Below are 20246 nucleotides of genomic sequence, written 5' to 3' on the forward strand. Positions count from 1 at the left end.
GCATCTTACATCCTAGGGATGAAGATCTATAGAGATAGATCTAGAAGATTACTTGGATTATCTTAATCCACATACATTGATACTATAATGAAGAGGTTCAGTATGATTAATTCCAAGAAAGGCTATCTTCCGATGGGCCATGGAATTAACCTCTCTAAGAGGGATTGTCCGACAACCCCTCAAGAAAGAGAGTATATGGATAGAATTCCATATGCTTCGGTAGTGGGATCTATAATGTATGCCATGACATGTACTAGACCAGACGTGGCATACTCACTAGGAGTAGTGAGCAGATACCAGTCTGATCCAGGTAGCAACCACTGGAAGGTTGTTAAAACCATCCTTAAGTATTTGAGAAATACTAAAGACCAGTGGCTGGTCTACGGTAATTCTGACTTAAAACTTGAGGGATATACCGACTCAAGTTTTCATTCAGATCAAGATGATAGCAAGAGCGTGTCGGGATATATCTTTACTCTTAAGGGTGGGGTCATCTGCTGGAAGAGTTCCAAGCAGCATACAGTGGCAGATTCTACATGTGAAGCAGAATACATCGCAGCATCTGATGCCGCCAAGGAAGCTGTATGGTTGCGAAAGTTCATCACCGAGCTTGGAGTGACACCCTCCATTGATGGTCCAGTGCCTATATTTTGTGACAATACTAGAGCCATAGCTCAAGCAAGAGAACCCAAAGCACATCAGCGGACCAAGCATATTCTACGTCGCTATCACTTGGTTCGAGAGATCGTCGAACGACGTGATATTGATCTTCAGAAGATCGACACAAAAGAAAATCTGGCTGACCCATTTACCAAAGTCCTCGGCATCAAAGAGTTTAACGAATACAAGTCGAAGATGGGTATTAGATACTGTGCCGATTGGCTTTAGGCTAAATGGGAGTTGTTGGAAATTGTATCCTAAATGTCAATCGTCAGCATGTTGATGATTGAATTTTGTAAATGAATTGACAAATCAATAAAGTATTTTTTGGCATTATTCATCATTTTACATCTTCAAATGGACTCTTATATGATGAAGTCCTTAGGACTTATTAATGATAAAGGAAGATTTATCTTTGAGTCCTTAAACTAGTTCGCGACCAAATGATATGTTGTTACAAGGACGACAGCATTATCAAGATTAGGTCGTTGTGTGACATATACGTTGGTTGTCCTCTTAACCAAGGAGTGTGGAGACACTGGTATGCCACATAGGTAAAGTGTAGGAGTACATTTCACTGAACGTGACCAATTCCGGAACGTTCTACTGTCAAGAGATGTTCCGAGTGGATATGGGTATAAGTTTGGCCCTCTGACCTGAGACCGCAATCTGTGACTAGCAAGCAAATCATTGTACTTTGGTACCGAACTATCTGAATTTCTAATTCAGTGACGGAAGGTCACTGGGTGCAGTCAAGTACTTGCGTAGTCAGTTGTGAGTCGAGATGGAATTGACCCCTCCTGAAAACACGAGATAATGTCTTGTGACTAATTTAGCTAAACCTTGGCCAGGGTAATCCTAGTGAGGAGTCACAGGATATCTAAAATTAATCACATAATGGATGTACTAATTATAGGGTTGACAGTGAGCTCTAAGTCATCCTAGCATTAGGAGTCAAAGGGATTGAATTATAAAGTAACCATAGTTCAGGGTTCCAGAATATTTGCTTCGCATATATTCGGCCTATCCGGACGTCAGGTACCATTGCTAGATGGTCACATCGATTAGTGTAGGAAGTCGTTCCTATACTACCGGCTTAGGTTCGAACCTATGAGGTCACACGCATAGAAGATTTCTGATTGATCAAGAAGGCTGATGAATGATTAAGAATCATTCAGGGGTAATTTGGTCAATTCGATTGGCGAATTATCTTATAAAATAATTAAAATAATTATTGGAGGATTAATTAGTAATTAGATTGCTAACGAACTCAATTGGATTGAGTAATTAGACTAAGGATGAGCCAAATTGAATTAGATTCAATTCTGGGCTCAATCAGGATTTTTGACCTGATTGGATTAGGTCTGAATCAAGAGGAATTAGGTTGACCAAATTAAATTAGATTAAATTTGTGCTTAATTAGGGATTGACCTAATTGGATTAGGTTCAACCCATGATAATTGGATCATTCTAATTGTTAGGATTTAATTAAATTAAATAGGTTTGATCTGAAACTGTTTGGATCTTGAAATCCACTTGTCACATATCCATGCAGGCGCCATAAATTGATTTTTAATATGATTAAAAATTAAGTTAATTTATTTAATGGTGCCATGGGACACTTGGCAACATCATGGACCTCTTTCATCATTAGATGGGTCGAAATGGAGAGATAAATTTATGAAAAGAATTGGATAAGATCAAATTCTCTCTCTTCATGGCATATGTCATCCTTATCCTTCTCTCACTTCTAATTAAGGTTGAATTTCGAATTTAATCACCACAAAATCACCACGTGACCCTCTAATCTGATTGGGGGCATGGGAATTTCGAAATTGAAAGAGGGAAGTGGCAACATGATGAATGGTTTAGATTAAATCAAGCTTTATCATGTAATGGCGCTTGAACTTGAATTTTGAATTCAAAATTCAAAACCCCACAAAATCCTTCCCAAATATGGGATGGTTGGCATGAAGTTAGGGGGGATAGCAACATTAAAAGGACCTCCATCAGCTGGTGGTCGAATTCAAGGAAAAAAGAGAGAAAAAGAAGAAGAAAAAAGGAAAAAAGGAAAGAGAGGAACCCTAGTTCATGCATGGAAAAATTCTGCATTCAATCTAGCCAACTTCTTCCTCCTCTAAGTCCATCATGCCATTAGTGTTAGGGGTCCCTGATAAGAGTCTTTAGATCAGATCTAAGTCCTCTTCAATCCCTCTAAACCTTTCCTCCAAGTTCTTCCAAGAAGGCGGATCAAAAGTTGGTAGCTTTGGGAAGATCAAATTTCAGCCTCAAGAAATTCTGCGCAAGCTAGTACTTCCGCAGGATTGGATCTCTTCAGGAACTTCGCGTGTACTTCTCATAGAGGCCATTCGTGTGCGTGGCTGCGAAGTCAAGGATCAGATCCACAACTTTCATCCATCATAAAAGGTATTAATCTAGCATTAATCATTTATTATGGTGTCAAGATTTAGGTCCGATTTTTCGAGGTTTTACCCTCTTTTGGGGCTCCTCACGGAGATATCTCCAGAATCCATTCGATGGATATTCGGAGATTAATTGGAATAGAGTTCTTAAGTTTCAGATCTGATAGTTAATCATGCATAAAAGTTTTAGCATAATTGGTTAAACGATTCCGGTATAATCCTATGTGTTCCTAAGGTGCTGATTTCTAGATTTGATCTTGTAAGCATGCATGAATTAAATTATTTGATTCGGCTTTTCCGCTGCATTTTTGAAACTTAAAAAGAACTACGTATGGCTTGATCCCCTTATGAAGGGGTACGTAGGCAACCCGATCAGGTTCAGCCATGGTTTTCAAAAAAAAAAAAAATCAGCATGCTAAACACCGAAGAACCTAGGATTCACTTTCAATTTAACTATGTGCCAGGCTAGAATAAGTGTGTTCCGGGATGATTTAACTGTGTTCCAAGCTTATTTAACTATGTGCCAGGCTAGAATTAGCATGTTCCAAGCTTATTTAACTGTGTTCCAAGCTTATTTAACTGTGTGCCAGGCTAGAATAAGTGTGTTCCAAGGTTATTTAACTGTGTTCCAAGCTTATTTAACTGTCTGCCAGGCTAGATTAGGTGTGCTCCGGGATGATTTAACTGTGTTCCAAGCTTATTTAACTGTGTGCCAGGCTAGAATAAGTGTGTTCCAAGCTTATTTAACTGTGTTCCAAGCTTATTTAACTGTGTGCCAGGCTAGAATAAGTGTGTTCCAAACTTATTTAACTGTGTTCCAAGCTTATTTAACTATATGCCAGGCTAGATTAAGTGTGTTCCGGGATGATTTAACTGTATTCCAAGCTTATTTAACTGTGTGCCAGGCTAGATTAAGTGTATTCCAAACTTATGTAACTGTGTTCCAAGCTTATTTAACTGTGTGCCAGGCTAGATTAAGTGTGTTCCGGGATGATTTAACTATGTTCCAAGCTTATTTAACAGTGTGCCAGGCTAGATTAAGTATGTTCCAAGCTTATTTAACTGTGTTCTAAGCTTATTTAACTTTATTTTTATTTTTTTTATTTTTTTTCTTTTTTTTTTCTCTCTTTTTTGCTTCTTCTTCTTTCTTCTCCTCCCGCAAGCCGGCGGCGCCGGAAGAGGGCCGGGCCATGGCGGCTGCAGGAGGGGGCCGGGCCGCCGCCGTCGGCAACAGCCGCGGCTAGCCAGCGGAGAACTCGTCTCCTCCCGCGAGGCTGACTGCGCCGGAAAGGGGGGCCGGGCCGCGGCAGGCGCTGGAGAAGGGCGGGCCGTGGCTGGCGATAGCCGCAGGACACGGGAGAGCGCCCTTCTTCTTCTTCTTCGGCACCTTCCCACCGTGGGGGCGGAGGCATTCCTGGCGGCGCGGCCGCGGGGGGGGGGGGGGTGTCCTCAGAAGGGGACGGGCCGAGGCCGGCAGCGGCCGCGAGAGGGGGCGGGCCACAGTTGGCAGCTGCCGCAGCTGGCCGTTTTCTTCTTCTTTTTCGGAGGGATGGGAGATCAGGAAAGGAGGGGCATTTTTGGTATCTTATTTAAATTAAATGGAGCTAAGGGACCGGGAATTACAGTTTGGAAAGTCCATGGACCGCATGTTTTAAATTTAATCAACAAGGACTTTTGGTTACAAAGGAGTCTTTGGAAGGATGGGAAAGTAATTTCCCTTTTTTTTTTCGGCATCAACTTGCATAAGAGATAGTCTAGATTGCTCTGATCTTTCAAACCTATCAAATCATTTGATATCATGCTTATGGTTTTGAGAATGGAACAATCGAAATATTTTTGTGCTTAAACATTGGAGTAGGTTCTTGGTATAAAGCCGGAGGCTTGGGAGCTCGTGTCTAATACGGAAAAGCCATCGTATATGTATGCCTTGGAACCGAAAACTGGATCCCATGACAAATTCTTTCAGTTAATGATTTACGTGGAGTTATAATGGGAGTCCAATTATAGTAGAATAATAGATTAAGGCAAGGAGAAGAAATGGCGTGGAGATGGACGCATATATGCTCTAAAGCCTCACGTACGCGTCGACGCTCATTAGTCTGGGATCAATAATAGAATACTTATAATCCTCCTTTTGGTTGTGGACAAATGTATCTTCTTGCAAGTTACAGCTCAAAAGCTACTTATCTCTACTCATATATTAGAATCGGTAATGTAAATCCATTGGCTAGGCGGCTTGGTGGATCCCACTGTTTTGTTTAAGAGTAACTTAGAAAAACCTTCATTAGATTTTCATTTATTACGCTTAAATCCAATTGTTTGTAAAATCTACGCTTACATTCAGTTAAATTAACGAGGTTAGTAGAACAATTTTCCTCGTGTAAAAGGTTGAAATTGCCTTTAAGTGAGGGGGAGGATATATATGTTTTCTTATATCCTTAGATAGATGTTATGCCATTTAAGGTAATTTTTTTTTTTAATTTCTTTTAATGCGCAATTTGGGACCTATTTAAGGTTAACAATTTGACTAATATCACGTTGAGTCATGCATTAAAGTGTTGGATAAAAATAAATCTCAAAAAAATACATATTGGTTTTTCAAACTATTGCATATAAGTGTAATTCCCTCCGAATCTTAAGGACAATTTTGTAATTTACTCTTTGTTAAAAAATTCATGTTGTCTGAAGTGACTGCGCGCCGGTGCGGCCCCTTTTATGTTCACATCACATTTTTTTTATATTAATCACTCCTAGAGAGTGAACAAATGATTTGGTATTTATAAAGGTGGTAGTTTAATATGTTCCATCGGATATCCGACCCGATCCTATGTGACTTTAGTAGGTTGGGTTTTATCCGACCTGCAACAGATCCAAGGATATATATAACTTTTCATAAATTTCTTCTTTGAGCTCAAAAAATTGAATTGCATGAAAAAAATTAAATTTTTTTTTATAGCATTATCCGACCTGATCCGTCCAATCTAACCATATCCCTCGTTCTACCCTAAGGCAAGTATAGGGAGGGAGCAGGTAATGGTGTACCCAACCCACATCACACTTATTGCTATCCCCAAGTGTATCGGTCACTCTTTGCAGTGTTGGCTGTCAATCAGATCTTGAACTGGCCCAGCCCACGATTAGGTACATGTTAACTGGGCTGGCCCACCTTTCGCGTCACGTATATATTACAGGCTTTGATTCCGGCACACGCTTCCATAAATAGCGCCATGTTTCAAAACTTGCATCGCCTTTATCCCAGATCGTTGCCCTTTCTTTCTCGCATGTCCGATCCAAACGTCCGCGGCCAAGTACGTTCTTTTCTTTCTAATTCCTGTTCTAAAGTTTTTGTATTAGGGTTAGGTTTTCCATCGGGATCTCCCTTTCTACGGGTGGCGTGAGGTTTTTAATTAGTTTGGCCTCTCGGATTTTGTTGGGGTTAGGGTTCCTCCTCGTTTCTTTTGGATTCCGAATTCCTCCTTTGTAACGGGTTTGCCGGGACCCCTCTTTCTCTTTCTTCTTCCCTTCGATGCATTTGCTTGAAATCGTTATCGGAGAAATTTTAGTTCTTTGTGTTTTTTTTTTTGTTCTTTGGTTTAAATCTAAATTTCAGATCCTTTTGTAGGTCCCGCGGTCAAAGCACGGGCAGGAGAAGTTAAGGTGGGGGAGCCGTTTCAGTGGCCAAATTATCAGGTCTTTCCTTCTTAATCCTCCTCTCTCGGTAGTCGACTCGTTACCATAATTTCATTGGTTTACGTAATTTTATTATTTTATTTTGTGTAAATACCGTCGGATATTATGAATTCTTGAATTGCTCTTCCCTGCTTTTCGTGTGCGCAAACAGATGATCGGTATTTCAGAGATTTCCATAAATTATTTGGGGGTCCAGCGAGATTGTTTCCCTAATAAGGACTGCTTTTTTATGATTTCTTAATGAGTTTTATGCGAGGAGGACCTATTGGTGCTGACATTTTTGTTTTTCCCCTCGTCGTCACTTGACAGGTTCGGTGAGATAGCTGTGCTGAAGGTGAGGAGCCAAGAAGGAATCTCTGTTGTTGCTGCTGATTTTTCAAGCTTGACTGGGACAATGAATCTGTAAGCATTACAATCTCAGTTACTCTTGGTTTTTCTTTTCTTTTTCCTGATGTCTCGTGTTATATCAATGTTCTGTTACGGTTTAATAAACAACCAAAAAGATTTGTTCTGCTTCACCTGGTTCAGTTCCGAGATCAAAGCCTCCAGATAAAGGGTAGCTGTCTTTGACTGCCTTATCGCTACTCAATCATCGTCCCCCTTTTGGAACTTTTTGACGTTGACTTATGGGTTCTTGTATTTACAGGGCTATTTCTTGCTTATGTTGCATATAATTTGCTGGTTTTCTTACTCTTAGTATATTATCGCAGGGCCATGATAAGCTCTCTTGGGCTTAGCATGATTCCTACAGATAATAAATTATTGAACCAAGAACAGCTAATGTACAATGTCCCGTGCTTTTTGTTTAGAGCTGGCATCTAGAAATTTTACAGTAGCCTCTTTTGTTAATCTAAAATTCACCAAGTGATAATCATTTAATTTCTATGGTACTCTAGGATTGCATTCTATTATTATTTTTTTAATTGTTTATCATCCTCTTGGAGGAGGGGGTCTAATACTTCATTCAATGAATCACGAATTCCCTATACTTGAGCAATGAAAAATCTCTTCCTTTTAGTTATTGGATTAGTTGACAACTTTTTTTTCTTTTTGTGGTTGAACTTAATAGTTCAATCCCATGAACTATGATTCTTCAGTAAAAAAGTTCTCATAGGACAAATTCTAAACTATCTTTATGCCTACATGGTTTAAGCTCATGCATCAAGAGCAAAACTTGTTATTGCATAATATGCTTGCATGTAGGTTTCTAATGTTATTACTAATCTTTAGATAAATCATAGTTTATGACACCTCTTGCTAAGCTTACTAAATTTTTAAAAGGAATGGGAAGATGGATGAAGATAGTTTTGGCGGATGAAGTGGCGAGGTGCCTCTAAGGCGTCACATGATTTTCAATAATGCACCAATAGTGTATACTTCAAAGTGTTGGTAAATGAAAGAATCTCCATCGAAAGAAGATGACTATGATAGAACTAGAAATATTAACATGAATGTGTTGTAAAAGTAGAAATAGAGTGACAAACTAATTCATTGGAGAGAGCATAGTAGACAAACCAATCCAGAAGAAAGTAATCAAGAAACATTTGGGATGGTGTGAGCATGTTTGATGGGAATTTGAGGAGGCCTTGTTTAGAAGAGGCTCTTGAATCTGTTTAAGATTTTTGAAAAGAGGAAAAGGCCTAAGCTGATGTGGATGGAAGTCGTTAGGAAGAAATTGAAAGGGCTGGCTACCATCATGGAGGTAGTCCTAAATAGGAATGACTAACTAATAAGAATTTATGAAGCAAACATTAAATTGCTGGGACAAGCTTGATGATTACACTTACTAGTAAATGCATGCATTGCATTGTGTGGCATCTTAGATATAGAATGTGGTATCTTTAAATTGTAGATCTCTCTATGTGGCCTTTTCAGATAGTTGTACTGACCTTCTTACTTCCTTTAGTTTGAAGCAGCTTTTGAGTTTAGTAACTAGGTGCTTTTGATTAGGTAGCTATAAATACTTAGTGATAAGGGATATTGATGTTGTTGTGAAGGGTCAAAAGGTAATAAATATCCTTATATGTATTGTATTAAAAGATTATATGGATTAATAGGTAGTAGGGGACACTAGGTGTGTACCAGGGGTCAAATTGCGCAATAATAATAAATTTAAAGAGAAATCTAAGAAGTTATTTTCCAATAAATAATGCATAAAAAAGGCCATTACCCAGTTATGGTCCTGGCAATGGGGGTCCTGGGAAGGGTAGACTGGGGATAAACCTAATCTTTGGCCCTTTTTTTTTTGCCAAAAATGGCTATCCTAGAACTTGAAACTATACTGCTGCACTTGTGAAACCATGCCTTTACCATTGCATCAATCAATAGCCCCCCCAATGAATAATGCATGAATGTCAAGTAATATTTAGTATGCCGATGGTAAATATCACTCAGCTTTGTCCAATAGGAATATGTAATGAATGTGTTGCAAAGTTGTTAAGGTGGGTTGTCTGTGGAGTGAAGACAGTAATGTTTTAAAACAGTGTTTTTATTTGTTGATGGAGTTTATGATTGAAGATTGAGAATTATGACTTGGTAATGTGCCATAGGAATAATATTATAGTAATACAGTGCGACCAGGTCATGATCTAATCGGGAAGAAGGGAAATTTTTTTTCAACATGCTTCCCTTGAATCTCTTCAAACATAGAAAAACTGGTAAAAGTAGGGTATAGGTCTCCTTTTTTCCATTAATGATGATAAAACTGAGTTACAATATCTTTATTTAAACTAATTAGATCCGCCCTTACACAACCCAAGTTGAATTTATCTTCTATTAAAAAATGGCACAACTTTTCCAAAATAGACATGTCTAGTGAAAATAATCATGAAAAGCAAGAGGTGGATTTCAATTTCTATATCTACTTTGTTTTCAACTGCGTTGCTTTATTCTTTCCGTATTGAGAAATATGTCTGGTCAAAGTCTTCATCAAAAAGAAAATTTTATATTGATCAGTCTATTTTGAGATCTAAAGATTGGAATTTGCCCTTGATCGTTAGGTGTGTTACACCCTTTAGGAGTTGGTGTCATGTTGCAGATCTCGAGAAGTTCCCGATTTTAGAAAAAAACACATTAATCGAACATCATACATGCTAGTTAGGATTTGTAGGAGCTGGTGTGTGATTTGGCTTCCTGATGTGGCTATCTTGCTCCCGAACTTTATGCAGACCTGCCCGTAATGGCCAAAATGGTCCAAATGGAGTTTGGTGATCCTCTTTAATTCGGTCATAAGAGAGTAGCATATACATGAACAGGCATTGAGGTCAAATTCTAGTGAATGTAAAATAGGTAGTGATACTATATTAGTATAATGCAGTTAGGTCATAAAAGAGAGTAGCATATGGATGAATGGGCTTTGAAATCAGATTCTAGTGAAGGTAAAAATTTGGGAAAAACAATGGAACATGGCATATATAATTCTTTTCCATCTTTGTGTTAACAATTGTACCAACACCTGCTCAATGCCTTAGTATATCTCTGTAGAGGCTTGTGCATCTTGAGTTTCTATGCTTGGACTACCTAGTTATTGAGAAGTCATTCCTTCGTATGGCGGGAAGATGCTCAGATCAGAATGTTCAGAAATGCTAATGGGACTCTGCGATCCATCAGCATTAATTGAAGCCCTCATATTTGCTCTGTGTACAAGGCTATCACCAACATATGAGGATCCACCAATTGGCACGTCCCTTTTGAATGTAGAGGAGGTTAAATCTTTCTTGTCCCAGTATTTGCTCCACACTACAACTCTTGTCCAAATGGAATATCCGGAACCCATGGTTTTCAACTCATCCTGGTTCTTATAGATAAAGTTAGCTAGGAATATCAAGAGAGCTGAAGTTGAAGTAATTCCCGTGGTGAGGAATAGTCCTCCAAAGTTGTTGAAGTTTAGACCGTGTGAGCCTAGGGTCATGTCTTGATTTTGACAAGTATTTTCGTAACCAATCCATTTCCTCTCTATTTCCACCATTTTATCCCCCTGTGTTACATTTAAGACTGCCCTTGATACATCAGGGACTAACGGGGAACCTTTGGGAAAGACCTATGAGACAGATAAAAGTAAGAATATCTCCATAATATGTTCATCTGTGATAAAAGATTCAAGCTTCCTACAGAGCATAAACAATGTATAATTTGCATGTATAAACAAGGATTTTAAGAACCTAAAAAAGTTAAATTTTGAGGTTTCAAATATCTATTTTGAGTTATGGAGAGAGGGAAGAGAGACAACTTACAAATCCAAACCCAGCAGTCTTGTAGGCTGGTCCAACCATTGTGTATCTACTACAGTGGTCTGCAAGGAAGCTCTTGACATATGGGATCTCATGGAAGATGGCAGATACACCATTATTGTGGCTGCCCTTAGAGAGTGCCTCTGCATATTCATCAGAACTTCCCAAGTCTCTAAGCTTGGACTCATCAAAGTGGAGCTGCATCAGTAGCTCTTTTACAAAGGAACCCCGTTTATAGCCAACGTAGTCACCATTTTTTATAAGCTGTTTTATGCCCGTAACAGTTGGCTGGAGCTGTTCAACAGTCAACATGGAGGTCAAACTAGCTGTGTAACTCGATGTGAGGATCAGCACGACAAATACCCATATGATCAGTATGATCTTTGATAAGTTGCTCTCCAGTTTTTCTCCTGAAACCATAGTAAAAATATTACTCTTTCTCGATCATGGCTGTGATTGCCTGACCTTGTCATTAGATAGCTAGGGGGTAATTACTTAACTATGACCAAAGACAAGTGTTGAGAAAGCAAAATAGAAGATGGTTCCGAGTTGTTTGGACGTATGGCCCCTAAATTCTTCGTTGATTCGATGCTCCACCACCCACACCACGAATCCTGTAAAGAAAAAGAAGGCCAAGGAAGCGAGCCAGAGGTCCACTGTGAGTGGCTTCAAGAAGAGCCATGCATTCTTTCTTGCATCCTCTTTGACTGGAACAATCATAACCACTCCTGATTCTGCGTATGGCAACGTAAAATCCACATACAAGGAACAGTTGGCTATGATTGTGACATCTCCTGCCACAGCATCATAATTCTGTCGAACCCATATGTGGTTAGTAACTTATATGCAGGCAATGTAGCAATAGCGTTAGAAAACAATAATTCAGTCAGGTGATTTAATTTTGTTACTTTTTTTTTTGGTTGGGGGTGGGGTGGGGGGAGGTGTGGAATGGTTTGGAATTGTGTTAACCTTGATGTTCTTAGGGATTTTTAAAATTTGCAAGAGATTGCTAGTTCTTCTGCAAAATAACAAACTTATCTGGTTGTACTGGAGAATCTTGTTAACATGAATTTTACCTTTTGTTCTTGAGTTTCATCAAAAAATATTCGGAACTAGAAACTTCTGGTTCTGCTTTTTAAATTCATAATATTTCTCTTCAATTGTTGGGTCTTCTGCCTCTATTGTTAGTTTTTGACTACTCACACACTTTATGCAATTTAACTTCCTTGCCTACATACCTGAATGTAGACCTGGTATATAAGTTCATTGTATGAACCTGCGGTGTCCCCTGTGGCATTTTCAAAAGGAACATACTCGTAAGGGATTGCATATGGCAAAGCTTGCATCACAGCATCAAAGACATCTATGCAGTACCCACTCACTGTTGTTGCATTGGTGAGAGGATTCCGTTCCACCTTTACAAATTCATGAAACCCATCTTTTACAGGGACCCCTATCTTCAACTTTTTTTCACTTGTTGGGATTTCCCAACCTTTTGGCACTATGATTGATTCTCCAGGCCAGAAAATGATGCTAAGATTAATCATGGAAGTTGAATAAGTTCTGCTAATTGGATTCGGTGTCCTTGAGATCCCATGTGCTGGTGTCCAGAAACCAATCACTCTTTCCCCTTTCCCAATTACATTAATTATTTGAAAGGTGGGTGATTGTGATTGCCCATCAATGAGACAGAGTTCCCCGCTAAGGCCATCGAATTTGGTATCTAGGATTGCCTTGAGAAGACCTGGACCTGTCTCAGAGAATTCTAACATATCCAAGATGCCTGAATTGTTTGTGGTTTGGGGTTGCAAAAAAGTAGAATTTGTGATCCCAACTTTCTCTGCAGCCATTGCTAGTGCCCAAACTGTATCATATGCCCATAGGGCAAAAATGCTAACCTCTGCCTTCTCAATATCAGGATGCTCCTGCCGGAATTTTCTTTTCCATCGAATGGTGAGTTCATCCAGCTTTCTTGTTTTTGGTACATAAGGTCTCACACCTAGTAGTCCTTGCATCGAGTCAAGGATAGATTGGTCAAAGGAATTTAATAGATTTGTTAACCCATCTGTTATAATCCACACATAACCTTTTGTCATCATTCCTGCCTCATTTGCCTTTAGAAAGAAATTGGTGCCAAGAAATGGTGCCATGTGCACAATGAAGACCCTTGTTTGCATGGTTTGTAGTTTGTATAACTCCCCTAATATCTGGTCATCGGTTACTGATAGAGGAACGACACTACGGTGGTGTACATGAGCATCAATCTCTTGTAGGGCGTCGATGAGATACGGCACGATGCCCGTACCATAATCATTGTCTTCATAGACAAGGGTGACTCTTCTCCATCCAAAGGCCTTAATAATGGCGGCTATAGCATTCACCTGAGAAGAGTCATTAAATGCTGTACGCACAAAATATGCTGCACGGGCAGGGGAGACAGAAGGGCTTGTTGCTGAAAAAGAAACAATAGGAACTCGAGTCTTGTTTCCAAGATCTGATATGAACACAGCTTGAGAAGATTTTTGAGGACCTATGATTGCCTGCACTCCTACATCGATTAACAACTTGAGAGCTGCATGCACATGAAGGAAATAAGTTTAGAAGTCATCCTGGTAAGCGTTGGGTTCTTGAAGGCAGGTCCATGACTTGACCGCTGGCTATTTTGGTTAAAAGTCAACAGAAGCTTAAAATTGCTGATGGCTAATTTATGATATCAGCCAAGTTTAAACTCTCCTACTTTTTGTTTCTTGAGGTGTTTTAAATCATGACCGGCAAGAAGTTTATTATTTTTTTGTCTTTTGGTAGCTTCTAAAATTGGGTGACCATCCTTTGTCAATAGATGGTCCGAATAAATGGTGAAGAGCTGTCATCGGATCAGATGGTAAGGGATAAATGAGTTGTGTGTGCAGTCTACACATTTTCTCCAGATTAGGGATCATGCATTATACCCCATGAGGGCAACATTTGCTGATTGGACATGTATACTTTTATGACGTGCATGGCTGCTACTCTGCCTAGGTATATGATGTCGACATGGTTGACTGTATGGTCAATCCTTAGAGTGACTACGGGTTCATGTTGATTGGAAATGGGCTACATCTATGTAGATATCTAAGACTTGATTAAAGCTTAGAAACACAATGGTTTTTCCTTATTCCTCCTCTCAAGAGACGGTTTCGAGGTTAAGATGAACTGTTACATTAAGTTCTAGACTGGTTCCTGTTAATTTTAGTTTGTTCTCCTTCCGGTGTACTAAGCCTGTTCTTGCTCTTATAACTTGGTGAACTCCTCATGAATTGTTGGTTTATCATTTTTCTTATTCTAGTTTTTTTTTTTTTTGTTGCTATAGTGCTTCCTATTTCCTGTGTGTTACTGATGCTGTTAGCGATATTTGAGTGTTTGCACTCAATGCGTCTACTTGGTAATTAGTCTCTGAGCCATTCAGGTCTGTCAATGGTTTAGTCCACTGTTAAGGCAGGCTTCCTCATTGCATGCTTAAGTTTATTCTCACTTTCTCAATCATTTTCTGATAATTTGATTACAGTCGATGAGTATTGCGATTCATAATATTGGATGTAATAGATGTTTGTGATGTAAAAAATATAAGAATCCATGTTGAAAGAACATCTTCATTTTATACTCAAGTTATTGGATTAATTAACCTGAAATCATATGGTTATGATCCATGATGAAGATGATACAACTTTCAATACTCGTACTAATATAGCAGGGTATTAAAAGATTTCTGAGAAAGTAATTCATCAGATTTCAGTTAGGTAATTTATATTCCTGATGAATTTGTTGTCTAGTCCTTGGTTCTACCTCAACATATTAATGACTAATTATTGTGAATAACCGTCCAACATTTGATTAAGTAACAAAAGAACAATCAATTAAAAAGTATATTTCTTAACCATGATACCTAGAGTCTTCTCTCTCTATCTCTCTCTCTTCTCTCTGTTGGACCATGGGCATGCTTGGTGTTTCTTTTTATTTTTTCTATTCTAAGAGTAAAATTGCAAAAATTGAGATAAAAAGTTGTGTGGTGCTGTTATTTTTATTTTTTATTTTTTAATTTTTTTAAAATTATTTCTAAAATAATGAAAGAAAAAAATTACTTTAACTATTTTCAAAAACGAGAAACTAATATTTGTACCACCACTTTCACGGCCACTATAGTTACTTAGGCCACCATTGCAATTGTTGCCTTTGCTTTTGCGGTAGCCACCATTCCTACCATTACCATATTTACTACGCAGCTGTTATGATTGTCGCCTCTATATTGTAGATACCATTGCCATTGGTGCCATACTATGGTCATTATTATTGTCGCCTCCATTATATAGTTAGCACCCTTTATCACCACCATATCTGCCACTGCTTCCACCAAACCACCATGAGTACCATTTGGCCTATATTGCCATCATCCCTATGACTATTATCTCAATTATCATTATCATGGTTATGCTTTAAATATAAATGACTATACCAAATACATCATATTTTTCAAATTTAAAAATAAAAGTAAAATTTATATTTTTTAGAGAAAAATGAAAGTGATGCTAAACATTATCTACGTAGTTCTTTTATTAATTTGGAGTGCATGTTAGAAGTGGTGAGGCTCGGTTAGATCGCAACTTGCACGATCTCGTAATCTCTTTTGGGTGATAAATAGTTCTGTATGTGACTTCAATTATATGTATAAATATTCCCTTCCAATTTTGTATGCCAAAACAAAGCTTGATGGACGGGTTGTTTTCAGAGAGGAGATTTGAGAGATGTTACCAGAATGATAAGTCCAGGGAAAAAGTAAAACGATCTACCTACCTGCAGAGGTGGCTCCAATGGCGTCCTCCTTGCCATCCTCGGTGTGGAGAATCAACCTTTTGGTGTAGTTACTGTTTGCAGCATAGAAATCATTGATTGCCATTGAGATGCTGGTCTGGCTCATCTTTCCAACCAGTGTTCCTGTGTCAAGGATTAGATCAACATGGACTGAGATTATCATATTGCTTCCATTGCCATTCTGAGCCTTTGCTAACGAAGACAAAAGGAGAAAGAAGAGAAGTGTTGCCCCCTCCATCTGAAGCTGCCTTGCAAAGGATAAAAGAAGAGGAAGAGGAAGGGTTTGAGATAGAGGAACTCAAGGCCGTTTTGGTTGACTTATGTAGAGTTGACAGTTGGTAAGATAGGTTTCCTAGAAGTTGTTTGTGAGGCTATGTCATTGTCTAAATACGCAAACGGTGCACATTATTAGGGCCAGCGACTCTTGACAGATTCAACATTCCTTTCCCTTATGTTTTGCTTTCAAAAAGTTTAGAAAATTAATAATAGTGGCAAGTTCCTCTATTGTATCGATCCATCGCTGGGATCTCTGAAGGTGAGTATATAACGTCTGGTTGTATGTTTTTTTTCAAAAAAACACCAATATATAATCCTCTATGCTAACGGTCCGTTTTTACATGAACCAATATCTCTCGTAGGCCGGCTGCTGGCCCGTGCGTGGTATGCAGTATTCCGTTTCTCCTTTGAGGCAGTCTCTCTGTTTTTGGAGATATCAGGCAACATGCAACTACAATGGCTGCAGCTCCACTTTTACGCATCTTCTGGTACACTGAATTTCTTATTTGCGAGGAAGCTCGGCTATTTAGGTTGCATTATCGTTAAGCAAATAAATAATAAATAACAAGATCTCTCTGACTTTATTTTATAAATAAGGTGTACGATTTTACATATAGCTGGGACTATTAAATTGATCCTTAGATGAGTCAAAAAAGACTCACTGAAACATCACATATTCCCATGGTCTAGATTTTGGATGAACGATGTCTCATGAGCTTTCTGGCTCCCACCTTTGAGGATACGGCTATGTGCCTTCAAAGTGACTTGGTTATTGGGAAGGGTCCATATGAAAACTTACGACAGCAACGTCAGATTTTGCTCTTATTTTTGAACGGCTATAATGGTTTTCAACGATCGGTCGAGACAGCAACTGGAGTAAGCTTGGCAGCAATATTCGTTTGATTCCGTGCTGTCGAAAACATTCTTTAGTTTACGAAAGCCAACGTCTTCTTCCTTGATCCTGCAGCCCCAGCTAATTTTGGTCCTGTTGCTTTTGCAAGTCTGCCGCTGAACCAGTCCCATAAGGAAGCTCTTGATCCTAAAAATTTTCCCTCTTTCTTCTTTGCTGGTTTCTGGCTTCCATTATGTGTACGGTATCCTGTATGAAATGGTCAAACATCCTAACATGGATGGCCATGGATATGCGGTAAAGTAGATATGTTATGGGACTTTTAGATCATGAGTACATTATCTCGCTATGATAGCTGTTGAAAAAAATATTGGACACCTCGATTTCGGGCCAGATCTTCCTCCTTGATCTTAGACATGAACCAAGATTAACAACTCCTGCCTCGATCGAGGAGCCAATCAGCTGACATGAGCAATTTCGGCCCCGACCGAGGAGCCGATCAACCGAGGAGAGCAATTAACACGCGTCGATAAGGACTTACAATCCTAACAAGTAACAGCCCTGGCAGTTTGCAATTGTAACAACACCGTAGTTTGTGCCCTACTAGCGCTGCCTGTCATTCACACGGACTGGCATCTATGCCTCAATTGTACTACCAGCCTTCACCTGGCCATCATTGCATGCCACGTCAGGCTAGGTAACGACAGAATGGATTCCCTTATATAAAGAGGCAGTTCGGGGGATCTAAGGTACACATGCAATATTACTTATAGGGCTTCCACTTTGCTGAAATTTTCTTAAATCAGAACGGCTCCGTTGCCCTCTGGGCCCAACGACCCATCCACGTGTGGAGTTTATGACCGCTCGATTGTAGTCTTTTTGAGGAGCTCAGTTATTCGAGGCACTTAGGGACTCGGCAGGGTCGCCTGCAATGGTGTTGATGACGCTTGCTGTCGATTGTCGATCTGTTGGGGTATGTGGAGACCTTTAGTGATGAAGAGAATTGAAGGAGAATCAATTCTGAATAGTTCCGTCTGGTGGACTGTCGGAGTCGACTCGAGCTACAGTCGAGTCGACTCGGGAACAGTCGAGTCGACTCGAGGTCTGTCGAGTCGACCCGAGAGGAGAAAGCCGCAAAAACCATGTTTCTGTCTGGACTGTCAGAGTCGACTCGAACTACAGTCGAGTCGACTCGGAGCATTGTCGAGTCGACTCGAGATACAGTGGAGTCGACTCGAGATCGTGCCAGTCATACTGGAAGTTGTCCAGACGTGCCCGAGTCGACTCGAACTAAAGTCGAGTCGACTCGAGCTCGCGGAAATCATACGGATGAGTTTTCTTTTGGTGTTTTGTTGGCGTTTCGACGGCTATGATCATCTGAAGGTCTTGAGACTATATATAGGACTCATGAGAGCCCTAGGGTATAGTGATTGGCCGTATATTTGAGAGAGACTCTTGTTTGTGAGGCTAGGGTTCTAGAGAAGAAGAGGTTTGGGATCCTACTTCTTGTGCAAAGGGAATTCTGTGTGAATCTCTTGTAGATCGATCGCTTGTGATCTTTCGGGTGTGTGCTATCTCTGTAATCAGTTCATCCTTATTGAGATTTGGAGCGGTGGAGGACGTAGGCTATTTGTAGCCGAACCTCGTTACATCTTTGTGTTTGCTTTGCTATTTTCTTCCTTCTTCTTCCTTTGATCTTTGATAATCCGTTGCGGTGCTCAAGTGTTTTACCCTACTGATACCACGGGGTAATCTTTTGCCCTTCGTAGGCGGAGCGAAGAGGTGATCCTTGAGTCCGGAGTCGAGGGAGCGAGAGAGTGCTTATCCGTTTGTATCTCTCTTGCTTGTCCGACGTCGGTGGCGGCGCTGGTGTGAGTGGGTTCCGGCGTGGGCGCCGACAACAATTGGTATCAGAGCTATTGGTTATTCTGCAATGGCGGATGAAGAGAAGTTGCGAATTGAGAAGTTCAATGGCACGAACTTCGGGTTTTGGAAGATGCAAATAGAAGATTACCTTTACCAGAAGGATCTCTATTTACCTCTTGGAGGTAGAGCAAAGAAGCCAGAGAAGATGTCCGATGAAGACTGGGAGGTCCTCGATTGGAAGACGCTCGGCACTATCAGATTGTCACTTGCATCCCAAGTGGCATTCAACATCAAAAACGAGAAGACGACGATGGAGTTGATGGCAACATTGTCGCGGATGTACGAGAAACCCTCAGCATCAAACAAGGTATTTCTCATGAAGAGGTTGTTTAATCTTCGTATGAAAAATGGCGGCAGCGTAGCAGAATACCTCAACGAGTTCAATGGACTGACGGCCCAGTTGGAGTCAGTGGAGATTAGTTTTGACGATGAGATTCGGGCATTGCTAATCCTCTCCGGATTGCCTGATAGCTGGGAGGGCCTGGTGATGGCGGTGAGCAACTCTTCGGCAACGGGGAAGTTGATTTTTGATGACGTTGTGGGAGTGCTTCTGAGTGAAGAAGCAAGAAGGAAATCTTCTGGAGCTACGGAGTCGTCTGGAAGTGCACTAAACACCTCTGACCGGGAAAGACAAAAGAAGGACGGTCGATTTCGAAGCGACTCGAAGTCGAGATCCAGCAGGTCTCGAGCACCTCAGAACAAGGGAGCGAAGTGCTGGAACTGCGGGAAGACGGTGCACTTTAGGAGGGATTGCAAATCTCCTAAAGGGAAGCAAGGCGACCACACCGAAGGAGTCAGCAAGGATCTGGCAAATCTTGCTGAAGACGGTGATATGGATGCCCTCGTTCTATCTTTGTCTACCTGTGACGAGTCTTGGGTGATAGACTCGGGCGCGTCTTTCCATGCTACATCCCAACGGAAGCTTCTTGGAGGATATGAAAAGGGAGACTTTGGCAAAGTCTACCTAGGGGATGGAGAGCCTTGCACCATACAAGGAAGGGGAAGCGCGGAAGTGAAGTTGGTTTCTGGATCTTCACTTGAGCTTGAGGACGTACGGCACGTACCTCAACTGCAGAGAAATCTGATTTCTGTTGGACAGTTGGCGAGCCAGGGGTACAAGGCTACTTTCACAGCTGATCAGTGGAAGATATCCAGAGGTTCGTTGACGGTGGCTAGTGGCAAGAAGGTTGGGACACTTTATGTCACCAACGGCACGGAGAACTCTATTGGAGTTGTTGCAGCAGATGTGGACACCAAGTTATGGCATTGTAGACTTGGGCACATGAGTTATCAGGGACTGGAGGTGATGCACCAGTTGGGAAAGCTGCAGGGTCTCAGGAGTGTTGA

At 40.4% G+C, this 20246-nt stretch overlaps 1 protein-coding gene and 1 long non-coding RNA gene across 2 annotated transcripts; one reads left to right on the forward strand and one right to left on the reverse strand.

Moving 5' to 3' along the window:
• Nucleotides 1-6313: 6313 nt before the first annotated feature.
• Nucleotides 6314-16853, forward strand: LOC149768363 (uncharacterized). Its single transcript, XR_016399518.1, has 5 exons — nucleotides 6314-6391; nucleotides 6706-6773; nucleotides 7083-7175; nucleotides 15765-16382; nucleotides 16486-16853. It is a non-coding gene; the product is annotated as an uncharacterized LOC149768363 (long non-coding RNA).
• Nucleotides 9017-13599, reverse strand: LOC120106867 (glutamate receptor 2.2-like; the record flags this gene model as incomplete). Its single annotated transcript, XM_089929316.1, has 1 exon — nucleotides 9017-13599. A coding segment is annotated over one exon (1380 nt), but the record flags the coding sequence as incomplete, so codon positions are not given.
• Nucleotides 16854-20246: the final 3393 nt, after the last annotated feature.

This window comes from Phoenix dactylifera, chromosome 2 (genome assembly GCF_051530095.1).
Source record: "Phoenix dactylifera cultivar Ajwa chromosome 2, Ajwa_hap1_PhDact_Kaust_v1.1, whole genome shotgun sequence".
In the NCBI taxonomy this organism is placed as follows: domain Eukaryota; kingdom Viridiplantae; phylum Streptophyta; class Magnoliopsida; order Arecales; family Arecaceae; genus Phoenix; species Phoenix dactylifera.